The sequence below is a fragment of the Calonectris borealis genome, chromosome 7 (genome assembly GCF_964195595.1).
Source record: "Calonectris borealis chromosome 7, bCalBor7.hap1.2, whole genome shotgun sequence".
Lineage (NCBI taxonomy): Eukaryota > Metazoa > Chordata > Aves > Procellariiformes > Procellariidae > Calonectris > Calonectris borealis.
Genome location: NC_134318.1, coordinates 24,106,045 through 24,131,139, shown reverse-complemented (window position 1 = coordinate 24,131,139; position 25,095 = coordinate 24,106,045). Strand labels below are relative to the sequence as shown.

General features: G+C 36.5%; 1 protein-coding gene across 14 annotated transcripts in view; it reads left to right on the top strand.

Annotated features, from left to right (window-relative positions):
• ERCC6 (ERCC excision repair 6, chromatin remodeling factor) overlaps nucleotides 1–24,800 on the top strand; it is a 48,208-nt gene extending 23,408 nt beyond the window's left edge. For 12 of the 14 annotated variants that reach the window (XM_075154628.1, XM_075154632.1, XM_075154626.1 and 9 more), the window contains 14 exons: nucleotides 3,978–4,113; nucleotides 10,937–11,107; nucleotides 11,570–11,746; nucleotides 13,107–13,223; nucleotides 14,622–14,717; nucleotides 16,545–16,763; nucleotides 17,532–17,642; nucleotides 18,087–18,206; nucleotides 19,279–19,373; nucleotides 21,278–21,423; nucleotides 21,506–22,237; nucleotides 22,812–23,013; nucleotides 23,347–23,425; nucleotides 23,875–24,800. In XM_075154628.1, the coding sequence (XP_075010729.1) occupies nucleotides 3,978–4,113; nucleotides 10,937–11,107; nucleotides 11,570–11,746; nucleotides 13,107–13,223; nucleotides 14,622–14,717; nucleotides 16,545–16,763; nucleotides 17,532–17,642; nucleotides 18,087–18,206; nucleotides 19,279–19,373; nucleotides 21,278–21,423; nucleotides 21,506–22,237; nucleotides 22,812–23,013; nucleotides 23,347–23,425; nucleotides 23,875–24,303 (2,830 nt within the window). In that variant the 3' untranslated portion in view covers nucleotides 24,304–24,800. Of the gene's footprint in view, nucleotides 1–3,977; nucleotides 4,114–10,936; nucleotides 11,108–11,569; nucleotides 11,747–13,106; nucleotides 13,224–14,621; nucleotides 14,718–16,544; nucleotides 16,764–17,531; nucleotides 17,643–18,086; nucleotides 18,207–19,278; nucleotides 19,374–21,277; nucleotides 21,424–21,505; nucleotides 22,238–22,811; nucleotides 23,014–23,346; nucleotides 23,426–23,602; nucleotides 23,696–23,874 lie in introns of all 14 variants that reach the window. The other 2 variants (XR_012674299.1, XM_075154629.1) reach the window with 2 other exon arrangements.
• The last annotated feature ends 295 nt before the right edge of the window (nucleotides 24,801–25,095 follow it).

The window sequence follows — 25,095 nt, the reverse complement described above, 5'->3', positions numbered from 1 at the left end:
TGGATTTACAAAGGCATGCATGAATAATACTTGATTTTTCTAGTTCTGTTGGCCTGTTTACCTGGTGTAAATTACTACATGCAATTAAGCAAATGTCATAGTACTATAGTAAACAAAAATAATTAACTTTATATAGAGGCATATTTAAATTATGTTCAGCATGTACATGAATTGTAAAATTGTTTTAAAGAGAAAATATTACTGTCTTTTCTCCAGTTGCTTCCTACTGTAGCCTTTATATAAAAATCTCCAGGTCCTCCATCACTCAGGTCAGTTATTTACTTTGATATGGCTTCCTGATTTAAGGATGCTACTGTACAGATTATTTTGTGTAGGTATATTCCCTGCCCCAGTTGGAGGACCACTGAGTTGATGGAAATCCTTCAGGAACATCTCTTGACTGGTTACACAGTTACAGCTTAAGACCAAGATACTGCGGTGAAAACAATAAAAATGTGAAAAGGCCAAAATATAAATACACACCTAAGTTGCAGTGTTCTTTCTGCATGTAAGATTATGTGTTTGGTTTCATTTTTTGGCTGGTGCATGTCATTAAGTCCATCATGATAGTAATCCCATGGGAGGAAACAAGGTTTAATTTTTTGGTGAAACTTACTCTGATTTTGCTTGTGTGCCGAAAGGCAGAGGGTCTAAACAACTTGATCTTTGCATAGGCAAGTATTTTCCCCATCTGCACTCTGAATTAGAAAGCAGTAACACCGGCTAGCTAGCTTCTATCTGAAAGCCATGCAGTCTAGTAAGCAGAAGACCTTCTGGTCAGTCTGGCTGAGAAGCAAGCATTAAGAGTGGGTGTAGTTGTGTTGTCAGCATGTTTAAATGACTTCCAGCCTAGCTTGTATCTCATTACCTTGATGTGTAGGTGGAGCTAGCGTACTATTGTATGAATCTGGCACTGCGGGCTTTCCCAGCCTCAGCTGGCCTTCTGTGAAATGGAGATAATACTGTCATTCCTGCGCAGAGTTGCAAAGATTGTTGTATTTGGAGGCACTTGAGTATTAAGACAATAGGGTTACTTTTGTTGATATTCAAAATATTCAGCTTTATTTTCTATCAGTGAAATTTTCTGCAAAAGTATTCTTTAAAATAAGGTGAATAGAAATTTCCTTTTGTAAACTGCTTCGGATTCTAATGGTTTTCTGATTTTGAAGGAGCCTCAAGACTAGCTGAAGTAAGGAACTACTTGTTACGTGGAGTATAACTATTACAGAAATGAAAATGTTGTCTCACTTTTAACGGTTATTGAGCCATACAGCTGGGGAAAGCCAAATGTCATGTGAGGTATCACTAGAAGCGTTGCAGCTGTGGTGGTGTAAAGGATATAAGGGAAGCAAGATTTTTAGAGGGGGAACGGTCTTTTTTTAGACAAGCTGAGATAGTTGGAACAAGCAAAGGCTTTCAGACCAATGGTCCCTTCACAAGAAAAAACAAAGCAGCAGCAAACTTCAAGTAATCCATCTCTGGCCTCTATCTAGGTTGAAATCTGTTCTTGAAACCTGTTGAAGGGCTTGGGGGTCCACAAGTTTGCTTGTTTCCAAATACATTATTTTGTTTAACAAAGATGTTACCTTTCACTACAGACTTTGCTTCATTTATTTGAGAGATCAGATGAGAAACTCTGCCATAAAGTTTATACACTGATTATTTACTCATCTGTGCTCTTCAAGATACTGAGATATAATCATACACATTAAACATTAAGGCTCAATCTCTACTATGACTGGCAGAGAGATTAATTTCCATGGTGCTTACATAAATAAAAATCCATTGCCCCAGATAATTTGTATTGGTCTTGCTGCTCTGTTCTTTTATTTTCATAGGATTTAGTTGTCATTTCAATTTCATCTTGAAAGCGTGATTTGCCAGTGCTTGGCAATAGAGTTGGTCATAATGCAACATGTTTTCCTCTGCAAATTTTTTGAATACTTAGATTATATAGTATGACTACAGCTTCCTTTTTCTTCGTAGTAAGTTGCAGGAATAGATCTCATTTGCAATTCTAATCACATCCAATTAAATAAGAACTAATAAAGGATACTTGCTGTGAATTTGGGTTTTATAAACCAGAAGCAACAGAAGAAGAAGGAAGAGATTTGGTTGTATAGAATGCATGATATTGACCATAAGCTATTAGTTACAATGCAACTGTGAAAAAGGGACAGAATACGTTATGACAATATATTTGGGGTAGGGCAGTATTAGTATACTGGTACAAGGCACCAGTAGAACTTTGGTTTGGAATGTTATTAGTGTCACCTTTGTTCAAGGAAAACAAATATAAATTGGATGGGCAGCAGAGCAAATCTGTTGCAGTGATCAGGAGAATGAAGGATGCCTCCTAAGTGTAGCAAGCAGAAGTGTGTGGTTTGTTTAGTTTTGTGAAACAGCACAGACCGGAAGAAGTTAGATACTCTTTTATATAAATAAATAAACAAAAGCTCTCATGAGAAGAGTAAAATGTTGGAAAGTAGTGGAAAGTGGTTAGAGCCAGACTAGACACAGAAGAGGTTTCACACAGCTGAGTGGAGGGGGAATGGATTTTCTGAAAATTGATCAAAGGAAGTGTAAACTCTTTGTGTAACCTGAGGGGGAAAAAAAAACCTGGATAAACCCAGCATGTGAGCTTATTTGATACACACCAGGGGAATAAACAGAGGTAATTTGTTACTACCCATGAAGAATGAGAAATATGTTCTGGGAAAGTTGGCTTTTTTGATATAGATATTCTTAAGAGCAGTTGGCTCTTTTGCTACAGATATTTTTAAGAGCAGTAGCAGTGGTTATTTGGATTTGTAGCATAGCTGAAGCTATTTTTTGCATCTCCAACTTCTAACTTCCCCTTGGATTGCTGGGATTTTTTTAATTAGGCTATGTATATAATATTTTTTCATAATGAAAGAGATAAGCAACATCCAGGTTGTTATTCTGCATATGTATAAGCTTTTAATAAAGAATATTATTTCTTAATGTCAGCACTTTCTGAAGGCGTTACAGTTCTTTTTAAAGCAGGGTACTGCTGGTGTCTGGGAATTGCTATACGCATGTGATCTTGAATGTATACTGTGATCTTTTGAATTGTTTATTTATTACCACTTGAGTAGTACATAGTCGGCCAGACACAGATCAGTATGTGATAACTGTAGCTATTGCCTTTGTCTGCAAACTCATTTTGTTCTGTTTTTTAAACAGCAAATATATTTGAAAAATAATTACTAGTAACCACTGCTTAATTTATTTCCTATATGATTGTTGGTATTTGTTTGTGACGGTAATATTTCTTGTTTGGCTGTTGTGCCAGAGATTTTTCTCTTCTTAACCTGAAAAGTAGCTCTGAACTTAATGTACAGAAAGACTTTGTTTCTGTCAGTAATTCTCAGAAACAATCATTTGATTATGAATAAGAAACTTACGAGAGAGTTTAAGCCCAGTTCAGACCTCAGTTTCCATGGATGATATATTCTGCTGCTTTAGAGTCTTTGTCTTATCTGTAAATTATGGTGATAATAGTACAGTATATTGCCAACATGAAGCAGAACACCTGTGTGTGAGTCCATTTGTGAGACTCAAGCTACACATTCTTTTTAATAGAAGTAATAAAATAGTTGTTTGTTAATGACTTCTTTTCTCTTATAGAAACAGCAGTCACCCAAACCTGATTTGTATTACTACAGGAGGAAGTTCCCTTATGCCTTATTGTTTGGAGCTTTTCTATTTCTGTGTTTATCTTGATGGATGCATCCATTAACTGTTCAGTGGATAGGTTCTTACAGCAGTAGCCCTTTCATCTTCCTTTAAAAAACAGACTTCCAGAAAAACAAAGTGCCAATTAATTTTCATAGCTCTCATATTCCACTTGAACTATAAAGTGTGTCATTTTAATATGTGTGTATTTTAATAAGCCGCTTAATATAGAGTATTTATTTCATGTTAAAGGTTTTTTCTTGAATACTTTATTTTAGGTACCAGGGATTGGGTCCAACAGTGATTGTTTGTCCAGCTACTGTGATGCATCAGTGGGTAAAAGAATTCCACACTTGGTGGCCTCCGTTTAGAGTTGCCATTCTCCATGAAACCGGTTCTTATACCGACAAAAAGGTAATGGTTGACATCCATTTTGTAACTCTAGAAGCTTCTCTTTTTTTTTTCTTTTTTTTTTTTTGTGCTAGCCAAAAAAAAAACAATCCCCTGTTCCTGAATATTTCTGTGCAAGCTTGTGCTCTTTCTCTGATTGTTTTAAAAGAACAAAAAGTTCACTGTCTTACATAGATTTGCTAGGAAACTGGACCAAAAGGGGATGACATGGGGTACATTTATATTTGTGATATAGACTAGTGTTGCCTGAACAAATTAAACATAGTAACAGGTTTCTTGCTTGAGCTTTGCTTGTACTGTAGTCCATGCTAGAAGTTCATGATTAGACTGCTTGTACACCAGATAATGCTTCTAGTACTGGTGAATTGTTTCCTTGCACTTCCGTGCATCATTGATCTAATATTTAACACGTTTTGCTTGCACAGGCAATTTCTTTTCAGTTGGTCAGTATGTCAGTTGATATCAGCTAGTCTCATTTTCTTTAATGACAGTGTTACTTTGTTGGTTTACTTTTTTTCAAGCAGTGCTTTTTCTGTCTTTTAATTTTCTTGGCCAGTCTCTTAATATGCGTGTTCTTATTCCATTTCTTAAGTTGACAAGCCTGACTTGTCTGAAGTTTCAATCCTTAGTACCTTGCAGGAACAAAACAAGGAAAACTTAGATGGTGGTTGTTTTTTTTTTTGTTTTCCCTTGGCCTCATATTTCAGATGCTTAAATGGATTTTCAGGATTCAGCAAAGCATTTTTAAATTTCTCTTCAAATATTTATTGAATTTCTTGTAATAACATTAAAATGATATGGTACTTAATTGCACTTGATTAAACGTATTCTGAGGTAATTGATGCAGTTACAGTACATGGCAAAAAAGGAATAGCACGCTGTAATGTGCTAATAGCTTCCTGTTGTTCAATTAACTTGGTATGTTTTCAAGCCCTAAAAGTCTGTTGACCTCAATAACATGCTCGCATGTCTTTCTAAATTAAATCGTGTGTGCTTATTTTGGGGTATTTGTTAATTAATGCACTTGACAGACTGGCTCAAAGTTTTCCATCTGCAGGAATAGTCCGGTTTTCAGGACTTCACCTTCCTGTTGTCCTCCCACAAATGCTGCTCAACAACTTAAAATTAAGGAATTCGGATACCATATGATCACTTTAGATAGGTTCAGTTCTCTAATTCTGCCCTAATGCCTCCTCTTCTGAGAGCTGCAACAGTATGCTTTAAACAAGTGTCACTGCTGATGTGGTCTTCACCTCATGCACATTTTTTTCCTAGATGCCTCTTAATCAGAGAAGAGCAAGCTCATGACTAAAGTAAAGTGTAAAAAAAAAAAAAAAAAGTTTACTGCTAATTTATTAGCATAAATAACACTTGTACATTGAAAATATATTACATAAAATACAGGCCAGGTGATTTACTCCAACGTAGAATTTCTTTTCAATATACATTATTTCTATGAATACATTGGTGCTGACCTGATCTCGTGACAATTCCATTTTCTGATAACATATGGTATTACAGGAGACTGCTTTTGCGTATGTTAACTTTATAATACTCGTCTAGGGACCGTTCTGCCCTTATGCTCTGACATAAGGCATAAACTTAAATAGGCTTAAGAAATAAATAAGAAAATTACGGTTAGACTGCATAAGAACATGCGTTTATTCTTTGATTGAAATTAATTTTATATGGCCAAAAGCCAAGTTGCTGTGCATCTGTGGTCTCAATATTACACAGACCTGTTTGGAATTAAACTGACAATTCCAGGATTCGCCTGTTGTTCTGTTAATGTATCATGGTTTATCACGAAGTAAATGAGAAGAGTTTTGTGCTGGACAGCTAACTTGCCAGGAGACAGGATTGGAGAACTGAACGTTGTTATCTGGTTTGGAGTGAGAAAGGTCACTTCAGCCTTTGGGCTAACAGAGGTTAGAATGGTCTCGCCTAGTGGAGGAACATAATTGTCCCCCAAATTAACTGGACATCAGACAGTGAAGATCTTAATGGATTTTGAGGAATGCATTATCCTGTAGTAGTTGGCCAGCAGGTTGTTCGTGGTAAAACACAGTATTGCAGCTTGTTCTGTACAAGGCCTGTAAAAGAGGGACAAATGATCTCTAAGGAACAGAGAAAGATTAATCTTAAAACTAATGAAGGAGAATTTTGGAGGAAAAGAGTGAAGCAATGACAGGTGTCCCATAAGGCAAGACAGTATTTTATAGCACAAGGAGACAACAGCTGAAGTTTCATTTGATAAAACTTAAGTTCATCTTTTAGGTGAGATGGATCTACGTATTTATTACCATAACGTTGTCAGGAATCCTGAAATATTAGCAAATACTAAATCTTTCAGCACTGGTGAAATTATATGCTTTTATGAATAGGTATTTTCTGTTGCACCTTCTAAGTACCCAAGCATCAATACAAGATCCTGTCTCCCAGTTCTTTAGACTTGCCCACAGAAGTATTTGCTTGGCAGTGAAGAGTGGGGTAACATCTGATCCGATTGTTTTATCATAAATTGATACTAGGTAATACCTTGCACATCTTTTCGGTTAGTGACACTTCTTTAGTGTTACAAAAGGACTTCTGAGCAGTGTGGTAGGTGAAAGGCTCACTGATCATTACCTTGGCATATCCTCTCTTCCCAGTCCATCTTGGTTTTCTTTGCAAGCAACTTTAGAATTTTCCACAATAATGGTATGAAATAACAGCCTGAATTGTGAGCACCAGATTGGCTGCAAATCTGGTCAGCCTGTTTCAGATGAGTCATTGAGACATCCTGCTTAGGTATCTCTGCTGCTATAGTATTTGTGTAGGTTTTTAGCATATGTGATGCTTCAAAAGAGACTACTTCATTCCTTTGCTAAAATAACAATGGTAGAGAATTTTTGGCAGTAAGAGACAGAAGTGTAAAGTTCCAGTTTTACCAGTTGAAATATGACTAATAGTTTAAAGGCCTTCAGCTATCCACAAAGGAAGGCAGATTGGTATTTTAGATGATGGAAGGAAGACACAATAGCAAGTTGGATAGGTTTCCAAGACTTTAGAGCTAGTTTAAGGTATTTGGAGGAAATGTAAAACTTGCTTTTTTTTATTACTATTTGTGATCACAGAAGATCATTTGGCTCTTCTATGATGATAAATGTGCTTAAGTTGGAAGCAGTAGAAAGAAGACTTAAGTAGTAGTCTTCCCCTGTGAAGTCAGCTTTCAGTTTGAACAAGGTACAGTGTTTGTGGCTAAGTATGTCCTGTGGTGCTGTCTTACGCTATTAACCTCCTACTATGGTTTACACTCAAATCTGATGTAGCTTTAAGTGACTTGTAAGTATCAAGTGCTCTGAGACCTCTAAGAATGAGAGAAAATAAAGAAGTAAATCTAATGTAGTGTATCATAAATACTGTTTTATTTATGGTATAGAACAGAAGCTCTGTAAGTGTAGGAAAAAAAAGCCTTCTGTACAAAGAGCTTGTCCTGTTGTTTCAAAACTTCTGATGGCACATGAGCATTTGTAAATCATAAAATGTAAGAGGCAACATGAACTTCGGTTATCTTGGTTTAATGTATCGCATGGGGAAGGAAGCTGTATTTTTTAAGATCAAGGCTGAACTTTTAATTTCTTGATCTTTAGAACAGGTATCACTGAGCTTAACAATTCTTTCTGGTGGTAATCACATACCATTTGTAAAGCCATAACTTTACATTCCCTTATTCTGGTCAAATGTTGGACACACAATGCAGCCCTTGAAAGCAATTGTCACTTTATGCTGCTTTCACCTGTGGAACCATCTATTTGAAGATGACTTTGCAAACTGAAGATTTTAGACCTTCTAACCTCACAGCAGAGTACGCAATCTACATGTAAAGAAAATAAGCTGCAGAGGTTAGAGTTATTGGCGTGACTGCATATGGAACCTCTATTTTAGCCAAAGGTTCTATTTCTGAGCTAAGGACCAAACTCAGATAAACTCAGTATCATGCCACAAGAAGTAGCATTCTTGTTAAATATGTAGTAAGTGCTTTAGCTCTTTTTATTGCAACTTTTACATTATTAAACATTGTAATGTGTTCTTTTGAAGCCTCTTCATGGTGCCATTTAGATTGTTTTGTTGGGGGCAGGGAAATAATAAAGAGGTTTTATAGGTTGAATTTATGGATCTCTGGGCTTAATGGTTGGTTATGAGATAGTGATAAGCCTGCTGAAGAATGCATTTTTGATTCACAAGTGATATATGGTTGTGAAAGTGACTAGATGTTATCTCTGTAAGTTCACACTTGCCTTAAAAGTATCTGAATATTTAGAGAATTTCATAGTTATCACTAGTCTAGTTCTTTAAGTTCAGTCTTAACATACACATTTCTGTTTAAGAAAATTACCATTTTTAATACATAATATTATAGAGGAGTTCGGGTCCTCTTAAATATTTTTTAAAAGACCACTTTATGCTAAAAAAGATAAATCTTATTTCTGTAAGCATCAGTCAAAAAAATTGTCCTGTTTTTGTAGTTTCAGAAACAAACTTGTAGCTACAGCAAGGTACCAACATTTGCTTAGAGGTGTGTCCTTAGAATAAATGATAAACATTTTAGCCTTAAGAAATGCTGCTTGCCAAAAATCTTCCAGTCTTTGTACATTGCATGTGTCCCAGTGAAGACAAGGCAACACAATCAACTTATCACCCTAAGTTAGGAGAAAATACTGTCCTTGAATTGTAAAGGCCTGAAATACTGTGCTGAACAGAACTACAAGATCAGAATTACTCGATCTACTTGCATGTTCCTCTATTCATTAGCATCATTTAAAGGCTAGAGTTCAGAATTTCAGAGCTAGATAACTGCTGTGTAATCTTTTGGCATTAGTAGGATTTGTCTCTCTTAAGCTGATTTTTTTTTTTCTTTTTTTAGTTTAACAGTGCATGCCCTGAAATATTTCACTGAAGTGTATTTCCTGAGGAAAAAAAAAATTAAATTAAACATGCCTGAATCTAACCAAATAGGAATTGTGAATTAAAGAATACATGATAAAATAGCATAAATTCTGAAATTCCACAGTCTCAAAACAGTGTGTATCCAATATTAAATCTGCTATCATATTTTAAAATATTTAAAATCATTCCAAGAGCTGCAGCTAAGGCAAAGGCAACCTCTGAGAAAGTACCCAATGCAGTAAAATGAGAGTTAATAAGTGTTGTAGTGTGAGTTGATAAAATTGTGGTGTTGTGTTTCTTCATTGTCAGCACAAATCCTTGTTTATTAAAAATTTAGCTTGAAGGAAACTTTAATTAATTACAGGTTCAGTAAATCCTGACTAGGATTCTGCTGTGGTGTGTTTACAGTGAATGGCCTTCATGTGCCTGTGTTTCACTTCTGTTCTCTCTGCTACCTGACAACGTGATTTATGGCTGTTGTTTTCTACTAGTCCACTGTTTGCCCTCTAGGAGGGATTGGTCTCTTGAGCCTCCATAATAACAGCAGCACTTTCACAAAACATCTTTTAATGACAACAGTGTAGCATTCTGTAAGTCGGGCTAATTGCAGACATACCCTATTAATTGCAAAAACTAGGAGAGGTTACATATTTTACAAGCTTTTAATTTGAAATCGCCCGAGATGATTTGTCTTAAGTGTTTGGGTAGAGATGTCTACAATACTCTATGATAGGCCATTGCTGAGACTCTGGGACACGGTTGCAGACTATGGGCAATGTAAGCTTTGGATGTCTACACCTGCCTAGAAATCCTACTCTGTAATACAAATTGTTCTAGAGATTGCGTATTCTCTTGAGAATCATGATGTCAACATTAAAAAAGGTGTCATGGTTTTGTCAGGAGATGACAATCAGAAAGTAGAAATTCTTGAACAGTTAAACACAGAAGAGCTTTTCGAATCTTGGGGTATGTCTGAGCAAGAAATTTTACAGTAAGAGATTATGGGCTTTTAACACCATCTGAGTCTTTGAGATGGATTTTTCCCTTTTGTTTTTGTTGGTTTTATGTTTGGGGTTTTTTTTTTTCCTTGAAGGCACTTCCAGTAATAAGGGTTTTGTCTTTCCTTTAGCAAATTCTGTGGTGGTTCTACTTTTTTTTCTTTTACATTGGGTATGTTTGTTTCATCCAGAATTGCCTCCCAGCCCATCATCTTCTGTTTAAGTCTTCTAGATTTATATGTGGAGTATAAATGCAAGAAAGACGGGTCTTGAATACTGTGAATGCTGTGGAAGGTGATATAGACTGTCCCAGCCCTACATAATTTACAGCTATAAAGGCAGTAAAAACTTGGGGAAAGGATATAGCTTACAAGAGAAGCACAAAATTTGAAGATTAATAACAAATATATTAATCCTATTTATGAAAAAGGTTGGACACAATTTAGGATTAAGCAGATAGATTTTTGTGATTGTTCTTCAGTTTTTCGCTTGTTTAATTTTGCTGTAATGTTCTAGATCTTGCATGCAGTACACAAAGCTGGGTTTGTGAGGTGAATATAGGAGAACTTGAAGAAACCGGTTAGTTTAATCAAATTTAATGTTTGTTTTTTCAAACATTGCCTTTAAAAAAAAAAAAAAAACACCAAACACTGTTTCCTTCTGACCAGGCTTCAGGTCAAATTCTGATCTGTTATAACACAGTATTCAAGTGCTTCATTCTTTTACAGATGAGCTAAGAATCATATAATCAAAACCTTCCCTATACTTATTTTCTTTGCAAAATAAATTACATATCTGCTTTTTCAAAACTTTTTGTACGTACCTTGGATAGCAAATCTGCAGTTCAATAGGTCTGAGTTTTCTCACTGTTACTGACAACATGCACCTTTTGCTTTTAGGTGAAACTAATTCATGAAATTGCTTCATGCCATGGAATTTTAATTACGTCTTATTCATACATTCGACTGATGCAGGATAACATCCACAGCTATGACTGGCATTATGTGATTCTGGATGAGGGTCACAAAATCCGAAATCCAAATGCCGCAGTCACACTTGCATGCAAGCAGGTACTTTATAAAAAATAAATCAAAGATTTTAAGCGCTCTGGGGGGAGGTTCCAAAACCTAATAGCCTGTATTACTTTATGATAAAAATACATGTTTGACCATTAATAAAGAGTAAAAGCATAAATCACAATGATCTGTATTTGACTATTTAATTTACTTAACATTTTTAATGAGTTTACATCAGTAAATTTACAGAAGTATGGTAGAGGGAAAAAATTAAAAAATTTAAGTTGCGTAGTAATTTACCATTAGGGATAAATGTCACATTGCTGGTATTCATTTTCTGCTAACAGTTTATGGACAATATATTGCAGAAAGCTGTTTATTTCAGGAATATGAGGCCACATATCTTAAAATGAAAATTCATTGATGGTGAAATTGAGTATCCTGTGAGGCAGGAGGCAGGTTACACCACGAACCATGAAAATAACTTTCTTTTGGTTTTGTGTTTTTTATTAACAGTTCCGCACACCTCATCGAATCATCTTGTCTGGCTCCCCTATGCAAAATAACCTAAAGGAGCTCTGGTCCCTCTTTGACTTTGTATTCCCAGGGAAATTGGGAACACTACCTGTGTTCATGGAACAATTTTCTGTTCCAATAACCATGGGAGGATACTCCAATGCCTCTCCTGTCCAGGTAAATGCGTCAAAAATATCACTTTGCTTGACAGAAACTGTTATGTTGTTTCTAAATTGACTTTTAAATGTACTTCATGCAGTATGTTCTAGACACTAACCCAGAAGAGAGTTGCATGTGTTTTTTACTACTGTGTGTGTGAAAATAACTGTTCAACTAAATGAGACCATTTCGTTTATACAGGGGTATAGCTTACACACAAGGTTTTCTTGTCAAAAGCCCTGAAGTTTAAATCATTAGAAGTATTCTTTGATATAAAGTAAAGATAAGCAAATTGGGGTGGGAAATGACTGATTTTGTATTTTGATGTATTTAAATAGAACTTTCCTGTTTGATACCAAGCTTCAGCAAATTATGCAATAACGGAATCCTTAAATCGAAACGGAAAACTGTTTTCATTTAAAAAAGCTAAAGTAGGTATTGGAAGTCTGAAAGAGGATAAACTATTTAATTTTGAAAGCAAAAATTATTTGGAATATTATTTTGAATAAGTATGTCTATTAATCTTTGTAGTTGTGGTTCTCAGTATTTATAACTTCTTAAACATTTTTCGAATTACCTGATAGATAAATTGTCTGCATAATAATCTGCAGACTAAGTTTCATATAAATGCTAATAAACTTGTATCCTTTTAAATTTTCTTTGTAATGTTTTTCACACATACATTTCTAAAGTTTTATTTTCTTTTTCAGTTTAAGTATTTCCCAGGTCTAAAGCTTAGTAATTTACTAAATTGGACAGCCAATTTGTTTTTTACGTATCAATAATTTACTATATTCTTTGTTATGCTTTAAGAGAAATGAAGGTATTTTTAGCCATTATGTACAGTTAATACCCATCTCACACATCCATTACCCATTATAGAACCATATGCTCCATTTAAGGCCAGAGTGACCTTTAGTTTCTGTGATCGTAGGGATTTTCTTGTACCGATTTTTTTTAATAGTCTCAAGCGGGCACTAATCTTCGCTTATTGTCTAGTAACCACCATTGCTGCAGGCTTCTTTTTTGATCTTCAGTATATGTATTAGCAGTTTTTCATGACGATTTTGGTTCTGTGCAAGTTTATACTCACTTCTTGGATTGGTTTCTAAAAGAAATATCTCGTTTCTGGTCTCTTTTAAAGTCTATTAAATTAGGAAGGATAAATTAGTGGTATCTGACGAAGACTTGCTTATTCAATGTAATTGTTGCTAACATGAATTTTACTGCAATTCATGTTGTGTTCAATATGTAACTGTAGATCCATATAAATCATAAATCATTTCATTTCATTAGGATTTTCCTATGGAATTTTGCTTTTTGCTAAAATTAATATCAAGAACCAAAATACAACTTTTGCTTTTTCTTCCTTTTTCAGGTAAAAACTGCATACAAATGTGCCTGTGTGTTACGGGATACCATAAACCCCTACTTGCTGCGAAGAATGAAGGCTGATGTAAAAATGAGCCTTTCACTTCCAGATAAAAATGAACAGGTTTGCTTCTCTTTACTATTAGCTCTGAGCCCTCTCCCTCCCCAAAATCCAGTCTTTCATGGACATTTGGAAATAATTTGTGCTAATAGCAGATGAAATACTCTTAACTGAAGATAAGATTTAGAGCTTTCAAGTTGCATATTCTTTTCACCTGTGTTCTGAGTATTAAATGGTCATAGTCTTGCAGGGTCTATACAAGTACACTCTCATCTAAAAAACAAAGGATATATGAAGTATATCCGTCTGCTTAATACTGTCCTCCTAGGTCACAGGTGCATACAAATGAGTTGTCTGTGGGGTGTTTCCTATGGTGCATCTCCTGGACACTTTAACATTGTTTCCTGCTGTAAAAAGGTTACTTTGGGCAGCAAATAGTAGAGAAATACTTGATGGCGGTTGTTCACATTGCAAGCTAGCCGGGCCTGTACATTCTAATAAATTTCCAAAATATCAGCCTTTTGATCTAACACCTCTTTGCTCTACGAAGAGGTGTGATATTTTTTAGGAAACATTTTGATTCTAAGTAGAGGAGGTGAAAGGATTATTTAAACAACTGAAATTCCTACAAATACTCACTTGTAGTAATTACTAGATTCTTCTGCCACTCAGGTTTCAGTGCTTCAGGCTTTCTTGTCCTCTCCTCACTCTTTTCCTTCCTGTCTCCTGCCTCTAAAAGAGAAGTTAGACATGCTAGTCGTTGTAAGACAGTGCTGAAAGGTATATAATAAATGAGTAGGCCATACTCAGTTTCTGCTGTGCAGTCTAATGATCTTTTTTTAACCAAATTTTGAATTTCTATATACTTTAAAGAGTCTGGGGTAAAGAATGCAATCATAAACAGATTAAACAAATTTGATTTTTCTTCTTGTCAATCACAGGGCAGTACATAAGCTTGACTTATGGCATAATGTTGGCTGCCTTGCAGGATGCAAGGAAGTGATTTTGTTCCATTTTAGCCCATCAAACCATCTGAAAAATCTCAAAGGCTAATGACAGAATAGATTATGTGTGCTAACCTTCCCATGAGGTACTAGGAATTTGCAAGTTGTAAGGGACATAACAGACACACAATGGAAAGCGTTTCCTATAAACAGCTTTGAGAGAGTGCTAACATTGCACAGTTACCTCATTAAAACTGGAAAATGGTAGCACTTCCAAAACTAAAGCAATTTGAGGGGAAAAAATAACAACTGAGAGCACAAAAAAACCTCATGAAACCCATCTTTTTTTGTTCTCTAAAAATTCTAAGTTTTTTTATTTTTTAATGATTTCTATGCACTATCTCTTAACTTAGTATTTCAGTATGTCAGACATCTATGAAGCTTCATTGTAAAACTTTAAAACTCTGTTTGGAGTTTACAGCTTGGGCTTGAGCAGTTCGTTTGTTTGTTTTGGTAGGTTCTCTTTTGCCGTTTGACAGATGAGCAGCGTCAAGTCTATCAAAATTTCATCAACTCTAAAGAAGTTTACCAGATTCTCAATGGAGACATGCAGGTTGGCATTAATTAAGGCTAATGACAGGTAGAATTTGATGGATAAAGTCATGGACTGACCTTCGCATTCTTCTAGCTGGATTCTGAGCAGAAAGGGAAGCAAACATACTGATCTCAGTTCTGCTTTTGTGGATGCCTGCTTTTTTTTCTCAGAAATGTTCCATGGAATATGTAGAGTTAGTGATCCATATGTAGTGGCATGACCAGATAAAAGTAGGAATAGAATGGTCTTCGCAATATGTTTGTGGTCTTGGGAACAAATTATGGCTTGTTGGATGACCTGCTGTAGGTAACTGTATGCATGCTTTTAACCAATTGTAAAAGTGAAGCAAAGGAAAATAGTGATTTGTCCTGAGAGTACAGTTCAGGTGTGATAACTTTGTGATGCAACAGTTGATGATTTCACAGAGTCTTAACATACAGCAGAGCAAATAGCAAGCATCCTTGTTATTGTCTTACTAGTCACTTCAGCATCTTTTGCCTCCATCCTCACAACATAAGTGTTGAAATTGCTGTGGCCAGGATGACAGTAGTAATTGAAACACAGTTTCAAATGCCTACTGTTGCCTGTGTAAAAAGTCTGCTATTCCCTGTGACTCCTACATTGCACACATCTGGTCCATTTGACTTTTGTATGCATGCAGTGGGTGTTTTTCACTCCCATTTTAGCTGCAGGATACAAATCTATTGTTTGAAGAGGAAAAGTAATATGTCTTGGTTATAACATGTAATTTACCACGTTTCCTTGTCTTGGGAACTGTGAAATCCCTTCCCCCCTCACCCCCAGTGGCTCCCGTGAGTTGTGTGGTCAGTACAGCCATGTATATTGCAGTGCCATACAAAGCAGATGTTGACCTTATCACTGTTTTGACTTTTTTATTTTTCCAGATCTCGCAAAAGTATAGTGCCCAATTTTTTTCAAGTGCCTAGCCATTTTAGTTATCCCAATGAAAATTATTTTAAGGAGCTTGATCTTCAAGAGATGGCTTGTACAACACTATCTGCAGATATTTCTCTAAGATGTTACAGAATGGGCTATCATATTTGCTAGAGTTCTGAAAATTTTGAACAGTAAATGTCAATACTTTTGTTAGATGTTTTGTAATGACAGCAGTGAATCCCAGCTGAAAAACAAAAACCCCATTGTACAAACAATAAATTATGAGCAGGCTCATCCAACTTGTAGTGACAGAAGATTGAGGGATTTGCTGTTTCAAGCTAGTCCATTTTTATGAGTGCCCATTATATCAGAAGAATAAGTAACACTTGTAATATTATTGAATGAATAACTGAACAGAACCCTTCTAACACGGCATCAAAAGTAATTTTCAGCTTCATATGTTTGTTCAAATATGTTTACTCATCTGTTCTTTGTTACCATGCATTCTGGTGCGAATACTTGCTATCTTCAAGGTCTGTCATAAGTCACCTGCTAACATGGCGGGGGTTGGAAGAAAGGACACAATAATTTCAAGTAACAAACTTGGTGGAATTTTTCCTTTTGAGTGGGGAAAAAAATTGACTGTGAGTTACAGCTAGGGGCTGCGTTTGCTAATGTGGAAATTGTTGCAGAATTCTCTTAACTTTGTCACCAGAATAGGCTCACAAGAACACAAAATTTCATTGACCTTCTCTTGTACTGATTTTTCCTAAAACTTTCCGTGAAATGAGTATTAGCGTCCATTGGCTTCTCTAAAGATGAAACCACTATTAAAAACAAACTTCTTGATGATGACTGGATTAATCCATTGCTATTTATTTTTCTCAGCCCGTATAGATACAAGTATTTGTCAAGAAAATAAAAACATCTTTCTCCTGTATTCTTTAGATTTTCTCAGGACTAGTAGCTTTGAGAAAGATTTGCAACCACCCTGACCTCTTCTCTGGTGGTCCCAGGATTTTGAGGGGTGTACCAGATGCTGAAGTGGAGGAAGCAGATCAGTTTGGATATTGGAAACGTTCTGGAAAAATGGTAGTGGTAGAATCCTTGCTGAAAATATGGCACAAGCAAGGTCACAGAGTGTTGTTTTTTACTCAGTCAAGACAGGTAAGATAAGCCAATTGGTTTTAGTTTTGGTTATTACTGAAACTAAAAAAGTGCATGTGTGTCCCAATGAGACTTGTAATTAGAACCACCTTTTGTAGTGTCCTTCTCAGAAAATGAACATCTTATTGAAAAAAATACTAAAATGACTAATGTCTTTGGAATAATTGGAGACCAGTTCCCAAGCTCCCAGCTTTACTGGAATGACAGTGTTGTGGCAGTGTTGCCCAAATTCAATGTACTGGGTCAAAGCTTGTATCAGTTGTACCCATATAATACAGTGGGTATATATTTATTGTGGTGATGTATTTATTGTCCCTACTGTGTAGTTTCAGGATGGAATTGGTAGTCAGTTTGCTCACACTGTTTAGTGCATGTGCACATCTAATCCTGAGAATTGTCTGCTTTGGGCACAGACAATGATCATTTGTTTTTCTTATGTATTCACGATTTTGTCTTGCTTCTGTGGATTCTCTTGGAATGCTGCACCATTTACCTGGTTAATTGTCTTGAAACCACGGCTCTTGACTTCCCAAACTAAGCACAAACATTCCACTCGTGCATTCAGCAGTGAAGTAACTAATTACCCCTCCCTGCCCCGCAATTACATAAGTTACTGAATTTTCTGCTCATTTAAGATTCACAAGTTTTTGGTCGTCATCTTGTTTGTTTGATTGGCACTGCAGTTAGTACCAGAAATTCTTATGACTTGATTAGACAGTTGCTCAGTCTTTACGTCTGGATTTCATTATATTTTTTCCATCACAACAGATGCTGCAGATACTTGAAGTCTTTGTGAGAGACAGAAACTATTCCTACCTCAGGATGGATGGCACCACAACAATAGCTTCCAGACAGCCCCTTATAACAAGATACAATGAGGTGAGATGTTGCGTCCCGCACACTAATGCCTATTAGTGAGTATGGTTGAGTTCTTGCATTCCTTTTAGGTCTGTTTTTAAATATACTGCTTCAGGTTTGAGACACAAAACTGAGGAGTTCAGTCAAACGAAACCACTTTCTTTGTGAGAGGGGAGAAAAGTCATCACTTTTTTCACACTTAAGTTGGGTTTTCTGCTAAAAAAAAAATGCTGTTGAAAAGGGGGAAGAGAAATTTTATTGGACAACAGTAAATGAAATTTAGATCAAGCTACTTTTATTTGTCAAAAGAGATATTAGGCAAACAAGGAAATGTATTCCTTCTCTTGACTCCCTTTGCATCTTTGCAAATAATGCTGATGATAAAAAAAATCCAGGAAACTTTAAAAAAAAATTATCTTGTACTTTGGTAATTCTTGCTTTAGTAAATTCTCTCTTGTGTTATAGGACAAATCCATATTTATTTTTCTTCTAACAACTCGTGTTGGTGGCATTGGAGTTAACTTGACTGGTGCTGACAGAGTTATTATTTATGATCCTGACTGGAATCCCAGTACAGACACCCAGGTGAGTTTGGTTCATTACATTCCATTTACCTGCTAAGTTGAAATAAAAATGAAGACCGAATGACATTTGTCTCCTCAAATAGTGTTAAAGCACTAATGTTGCTCTTCCCTAAGTTGCTGCTCTCAGCAATGATGGCTTAGGGTGCAGTTCCACATTATGATTACTCTTGTGGCAAAGCCAATTTAAGCGGTTCCCACCACATCCCCTTTATGCTGTTATACCTTACCACTCTTCAATATTGTGAATTCACATAGTCTGTTTAGAGCGTAGCCAAACAAACAGTTGAAATGGTCTGGGTTTCTTAAATAAATAAACAAACAAACTAGATGTTTCTGAAGGGAGAGTACAACTGTGCAAGCTCTTGAACAGGCGTGACTGTTCATGGTGGCAATGCAGGGTAAGAAAAGGAGAAGTATTGCTTAAATTGGCTTTGTCACTAAATAATGATACGTAGCTATGCCCTTAGAAACTGCTGTTAAGCCAATATGTTAAAGAAGTTGTTCTTTATCTGATGGTGTGATAAGACTCTGGTTTATCAGATCCCTTAACAGTATATGGAGCTTACATGTTTGAGAGGAAAAAAACTATTTTTGACGGAAATCCTACATAGCTATGAGATCTGCAAGCGTGTAATCTGACCTAGAGTGGTCTGTTATAGCAGTTGGTTCAAGATGTTTGTAGGAAAGCTTTCATTAAGAAAAAGAAGAAACGTTCAAAGGAAATGTGTTTGTTAAAGCTCTATTGTGAAATAGATCCCTTTTGGAATAAGTCTATATAAAGTACATATCCTAGATATGAGTTCTAATTTTAACATAATTTATTTTTTGAGATTTTTTGCATCGATTTCTTGGTGCAATTGGAGACTTGTCTTTTTACATATGTAAACTTTCTAAATTGTTTTCCTCTCCTGCTGAGTTAGTTGTCCTAATGCTGTAGAAATACCACGGCTATGTAACTTCTTGAACTATTTGTTAAACGTCCAAACTAAGTTTGAAACAGTGGTATCGATAGCTCTCTGTCAAACAGATGTCTAAGAGGCTAATGTCTGGTAACCAAACCTTTTGTGTTCCAGGCTCGGGAACGTGCTTGGAGAATAGGCCAAAAGAAACAGGTGACTGTGTATAGGCTTCTCACCGCAGGTACTATTGAAGAGAAGATATACCACAGGTCAGTCAGAACTACTCCTTGGAGACAGCCATATGTATCAAGAAAATGTTTGTAGCGAATCTGAGGTGGTGTAAGACTGACATACCTGTGCATGTGCACACATGGCTTGTAACCCCCAACCTTGGTCATGATGGGCACGTCATGGAAAACTTTTAAAAATCTCTGCTGAGAAATGGGCCTTCTCCTAATGTTAGACTCCCAGCTGCAGGGTTGTGCTGCTGGCTCTCTAGCTCCAAGACCCACATGCTAAATATACCTCATCAATCTGTTCCAGCAGCTGTGTCCAGCACATCCAGAATTCACTGTAAATGAGAGACTATTGAGGCATAGACAGGAAAAAATGAACCCCTTACTCAGAACATGAGACTCAACAAGTCTGAAATGCAAATCGAAATCAACAAGTTCTTTATGTTGTCCTTAGGATATGTAAAGATGTATGCAGTACATACATCTATTTACTACTCTGCAAACCCAATTTGATTTTATTCCCAAATCATTCCAAAGTGAGAGAATTAAATCCCAAGAACCACCAGTCATGTTCACGTTATTTATTCCAAAATGTAGCTAAAGCCTTAAAGTGCTTGTATTTTGAAATCAATGAAATATTTTTGTTTTGCTTTCCCATTAGCTTTCTCAGTAGTTAGCTTCACTCACATGAATTCCAAATGAATGTACATGGGAATCCTCTGTCTAGGCATTACTCTTTAGAACTGGAATATCCTCTTTGAAAATGCAGATGAATGAAAAGCTCTAAATAATGAAATACCCGCACTTACTGAGTGCCTTTTTTAATCTACTTTACCACGTGGACACAAAGCATCCGCTGTTGGTTGGCTTGCGTCCCTCTGGCATACTTCTGTTTGAACAACACTGACCACATCAAGGAAGTGGGCTCTAAGGGTCAGGACAGCCATCAGAAATTCATTTATTTCCAGAACAATACAATGGACTTTGAACTTTAAGCAAGTTGTCTTTTCTCTTTGCCTGTGTTTTCTTCCCTGCAAATATGTGATCATTCTTGCAGGAAGCTATGAAGCTCAGATAATTCTTAAAAACTTTAAAGTCTTCTGATGGGTGCACTACGGTATCTGGCACCTATGTTTAAACTTGATTTTTGCCAATTGGATTTAAAAATAGTTTCCCTGTTTAATGCCAGCAGAGCCAAAATCATGATAAAAACACTTCTTGAGAACTGATTTTCAGCTTTATTTAGGGATGTATTTTTTGTACAGGAAAATAGTGCCTAGAACTTGCAATCAAAACCTACGTAGTACAAACATGGCATAGAAGTAGATAAGTAGATTTACCAATGCTAGAAGACTTTTTGCAGCTTAGTTCTCTGCCAAATTTGTTCCTTTCCGTCCTCTGGAGATGGGCTCTTTTTTCCCTTCCTCTCAACCACAAGTCTGATCTTCCTTTTCAGTGGTTGTCATCCAGTCATCACCATTAGACTGAGCTACTCTGCTTCTTTTGATTCCTCCAACCAATTGAACCATTAAAATGTTGTCATCTTAACAAGCTCTTGTTTTTCTTTCAGGAGCTTTCTGATAGTTCTATTGTAATATATGCAAGCTTTTCAATTTTAATGGACAAAAATTCTAGCTGTGAAGTTATTTATTGCTTAGTTAAGGAATGCCTCATAGGATATTTCAGGATGGTGGTTACCTGTTGTGTTATGGGGTTGCTGCAAAACAATAAATCCCTGTGTTTAACAGTTTAGTTGGTTGTTTGAAAGTTGCTAACTCAAGATTGTCTTTTGGAAACTAACATCATCTTCCCACTGCTTAATTGTTCTGCAGGGTAACATTTGTGCTTATACAATTTTCTGTTTAAGTACTGTATTCAGTACTTAAACATAGCTAGACGTTGTTTCATGCACAAAGTACTTTTTTTTTCTTTTTTAGACAAATCTTCAAACAGTTTTTAACAAATAGAGTGCTGAAAGACCCTAAGCAGAGGCGCTTTTTCAAATCCAATGACCTTTATGAACTTTTTACTCTGAGCAGCCCAGATGTATCTCAGGGGACAGAAACAAGTGCAATTTTTGCAGGTACACATTTTTTCCTATCTGTTTGAAAGAAAAAATGTCTGAAGTGTTTGATAAATGGATACTAATTTCATTCATCCCTCAGGTACTGGTTCAGATGTTCAAGTCCCAAAACACCAATTGAAACAGAAACTTGAAAAGCCACCTGATAATGACACTTCTAAAGGTGATCTCCATCTTACAGAAAGCACCTCACCAAAGTACAGCAAGTCATCCAGTTCCTACTCAACCACCCACATGACAAATTCTTCTTCTAAAACAATAGAGACAAGTGAGAAAACCAAAGGAAATTTGGAAGCCTTTGACCAAAATAGCAATGCCAAAGATAATGCACAAGCTGCTACTAATATAAATTCATTGAATAAAAGCAAGGACAGAAGCTTGGAAAGACCTGACAAATCTATGTTCCAGTCATTGCCAGGTGATGTAGGGTCTTCAGAGAATGCCAAATGTCTGAACGCTGTGGTGGCTGATGAATTACATGGAGCAGCTAATGCAAATGTCAAGGGAGATCTTAGCCTTACGTGTGGTGCAGCTGGCTCTTGGGAAAAGCAGGTTGCTAAAACTGAAGATGGGCAATTAGATAATAATCATTATAAATGTACCTCAAAAACAAAGCACAGGGTGGATATGCTGTCACATGAGAGCCACAAAAATAAGTCTAAGAAGAAACGTCACAAAGATGCCAAATTTGAAGGAGAGCGCATTCCTCATCTAGTGAAACAAAAGCGATACAGAAGGGAAAACAGTGAAGAGAAGGAGGAGGACTCAAAGAAAAATGATGATTATGTCTTGGAGAGACTTTTCAAAAAATCAGGTAACCGTTGTTATTTGGCTGCTCAACAGTGTCAGACTGTAAAACTGGTGGTTAGAGCTACAATACAAAATGTGTTTTATCTATTCTATTACTGTAGTGAAACATTGAAGTGTTCATCATTGAAATGCTCTCGTTATGAATGTGTAATTACCTTGGCACAAACATTTCAGAGAGATCTGCAGCCTTCCAGAAACACTTCTGGATATAGAAGTAATGCAGTGTTTCTTCTGGAAATAAGGATGTAACCAACCTTCATTTACACAAGGGTTTCACTTCTGCTGTCCTGTCCATAACAGTAGAAGTTATCTATTTACCCACATAATTGCCAAGTCTGTTGTGACTAATGACCTCATGACCACACCAGAAGTGGTTTACTGCCAAATTGATTGCTTAACTGATAGAAGGGGATTCTCTTATTAGAAATGACTATACTGAAGTGCTGAATATAATCAACCTGAAAAAGGAAATATGTGATTGTGGCATTCACTTAAATGGTGAATATTTAATTTTACAGATAACCATGTAAATTAACAGATGTCCTTCTTCACCTTTTCGTGTATCTTCTGTTTTTTAGGGGTACACAGCGTTATGAAGCATGATGCCATTATGGAAGCTTCCAGTGCAGATCATGTGCTGGTGGAAGCAGAAGCAAACAGAGTGGCCCAGGATGCCTTAAGAGCCTTAAAAGTCTCTCGACAGCAATGTTTAGGAGCTGCTTCTGGTGTGCCAACCTGGACAGGCATGAGCGGTCTTTCAGGTGCACCAGCAGGAATAAAGTAAGTTCAGTTCTCACACTACTTTTCCAAAATAGAAGAGTTCCTTAGGATGCTATGGATTTATCTTGTTTTGCACTTGGTATTTGCAGTAACATGTATCAAAGTGGCGTTTCATGTTTTATATTTAATAAAGACATGAAGGCATATTACAAGCCTAGGAAGTCCATTCTGAAGTACAAAGAAAGCATTATTGTTGCACAGTAGAGGAGAGAGAGTTTGGCAGAGGGCTCTTGAGAACCCTAAAACGCAAACCCAGTCAGTGTCTTTCGCAAAACTATCCTAATCATTTTGAGAAGGATGTTTTATGGAGTTAATTCTTTTATGGGTTTTTAGGAGTCGGTTTGGTCAAAAAAGAAACCCCATGCTGCTTTCTTCACATTCCACTTGTGCATCACCTGCAAAGAAGTGCAAGGTAAGAGACGCAAGCTAACATTTCTCTTTTAAGAGCTGATATATGTGAAATGTTCTGATTTATGCAACCAATCTGATTTATACTGTACATGTGTCTCATACCCATTTGTTGTATGATTATGTAGAATTCTAGAATTTTTAGTCACCTGTGAATTTGATTTTTCATGTTTTGACATAGGATCTTGATGAAGACTAATTAGATACAGCAGTCACAAATTGCAGCATGGTCTGGTTATCTGTCTCAAGACCCGCAATGCTTTTCTTTCACTTTGTAAGTTCTAAAGTTGAGACCAGAACATATTACCTCTTCATTGTGTATTTCAGATGACTAGCTTCTCAGTGTTCATGTTTGTTGTTTAAGCCTAAACACTGGGCAGATTGTGTTTAACAGATTTTGTGGATCTCCCCAGAAAATCCAACTTTCTCCATAGTCTGTATGTTTATTTGCAGGATGCAGGTACAATAAAGAAAGAAAATATAAAGAAGTGTGGTTCCAATGGACACTTTGATGGAAAATCTGGAGAATCGTCATCCAGTGCACTAGACTCTTCATCTTTATTAGCTAAGATGAGGGCCAGAAACCACCTTATTTTACCACAACGGACAGGGAATGAGGGAGATGAGAATCATCAGCAAGCACCTGCCCCAGCCCCGGTTTCAACAGAATACGATGAACTGCTCGTGGATATGCGTAACTTCATAGCGTTCCAGGCCCGCGCGGACGGCGAGGCTAGCACTCAGGAACTACTGCACGAATTTGAGTCCAAACTGCCTGTGGCGCAGTCTTGCGTCTTTAGAGAACTTCTCCGCAATCTCTGCACCTTCCATAGGAGCCCGAACGGTGAAGGTGTCTGGAGGCTAAAGCCAGAATTCCGCTGACCTTTGTCAAGGGAAGGCACCTGTCTGTGCACTCAGCCACCACTCTCCTTTCAAAGACTTACTGTTTGTCTTTTAAAATGAGGAATTATTTCATATTCATAATTTAGTAATTGACTTGAGCAGTCAGTGGTGCAGCGCGTGTTGCAGGCTTAGAGCTAACTTAATTTCTGATTTACACTATTTATGTGAAAGTGCCATCTACCTCTTAGATGAAACAATACAAAATATCAGCACCTTTTCTTTAAAACAAATCTTAATATAAATGGGATGAAGAATCCATACTGACTTTTTATTGCAATAAGAACCATGGATGTTGCCGTGGGTTGTAAGACTTTTATTTGATTTCTGTGAAATTCCAAGAACTTCTTCCTCAGTTTTCTGTATGTTACTTGAATGGTCATCGGGCACACAGTGTACCATCAAAAAAAAAAAAAAAAAAAGAGGAGATGATAGTGGTCAGCATGAGAGATTCGCTTGTACTGACAAATGCATCAAAATCATTGTATGATATTTTCATCAGTAGTGAGAATTTTGTTTTAATATTGGTGCTTTCATTGTTGGCAGCATCTTGCATATGCAGTGTAACTTACATCACTAATTAACTTGCGAAATAATTCTAGTGCCACGGAGGTTTAATCACAAAAAATTGAAAGCCTGGCAGGATATTGAGATGACTGACAGGTGATAATTATGGAAAACTTATTATATTACGGAAAACCCTTTTACACCATAATCATCAATTCGGTTACAGTCCCGTACACCACTGGCAATTGCTTGGTACAGTATTTCTTA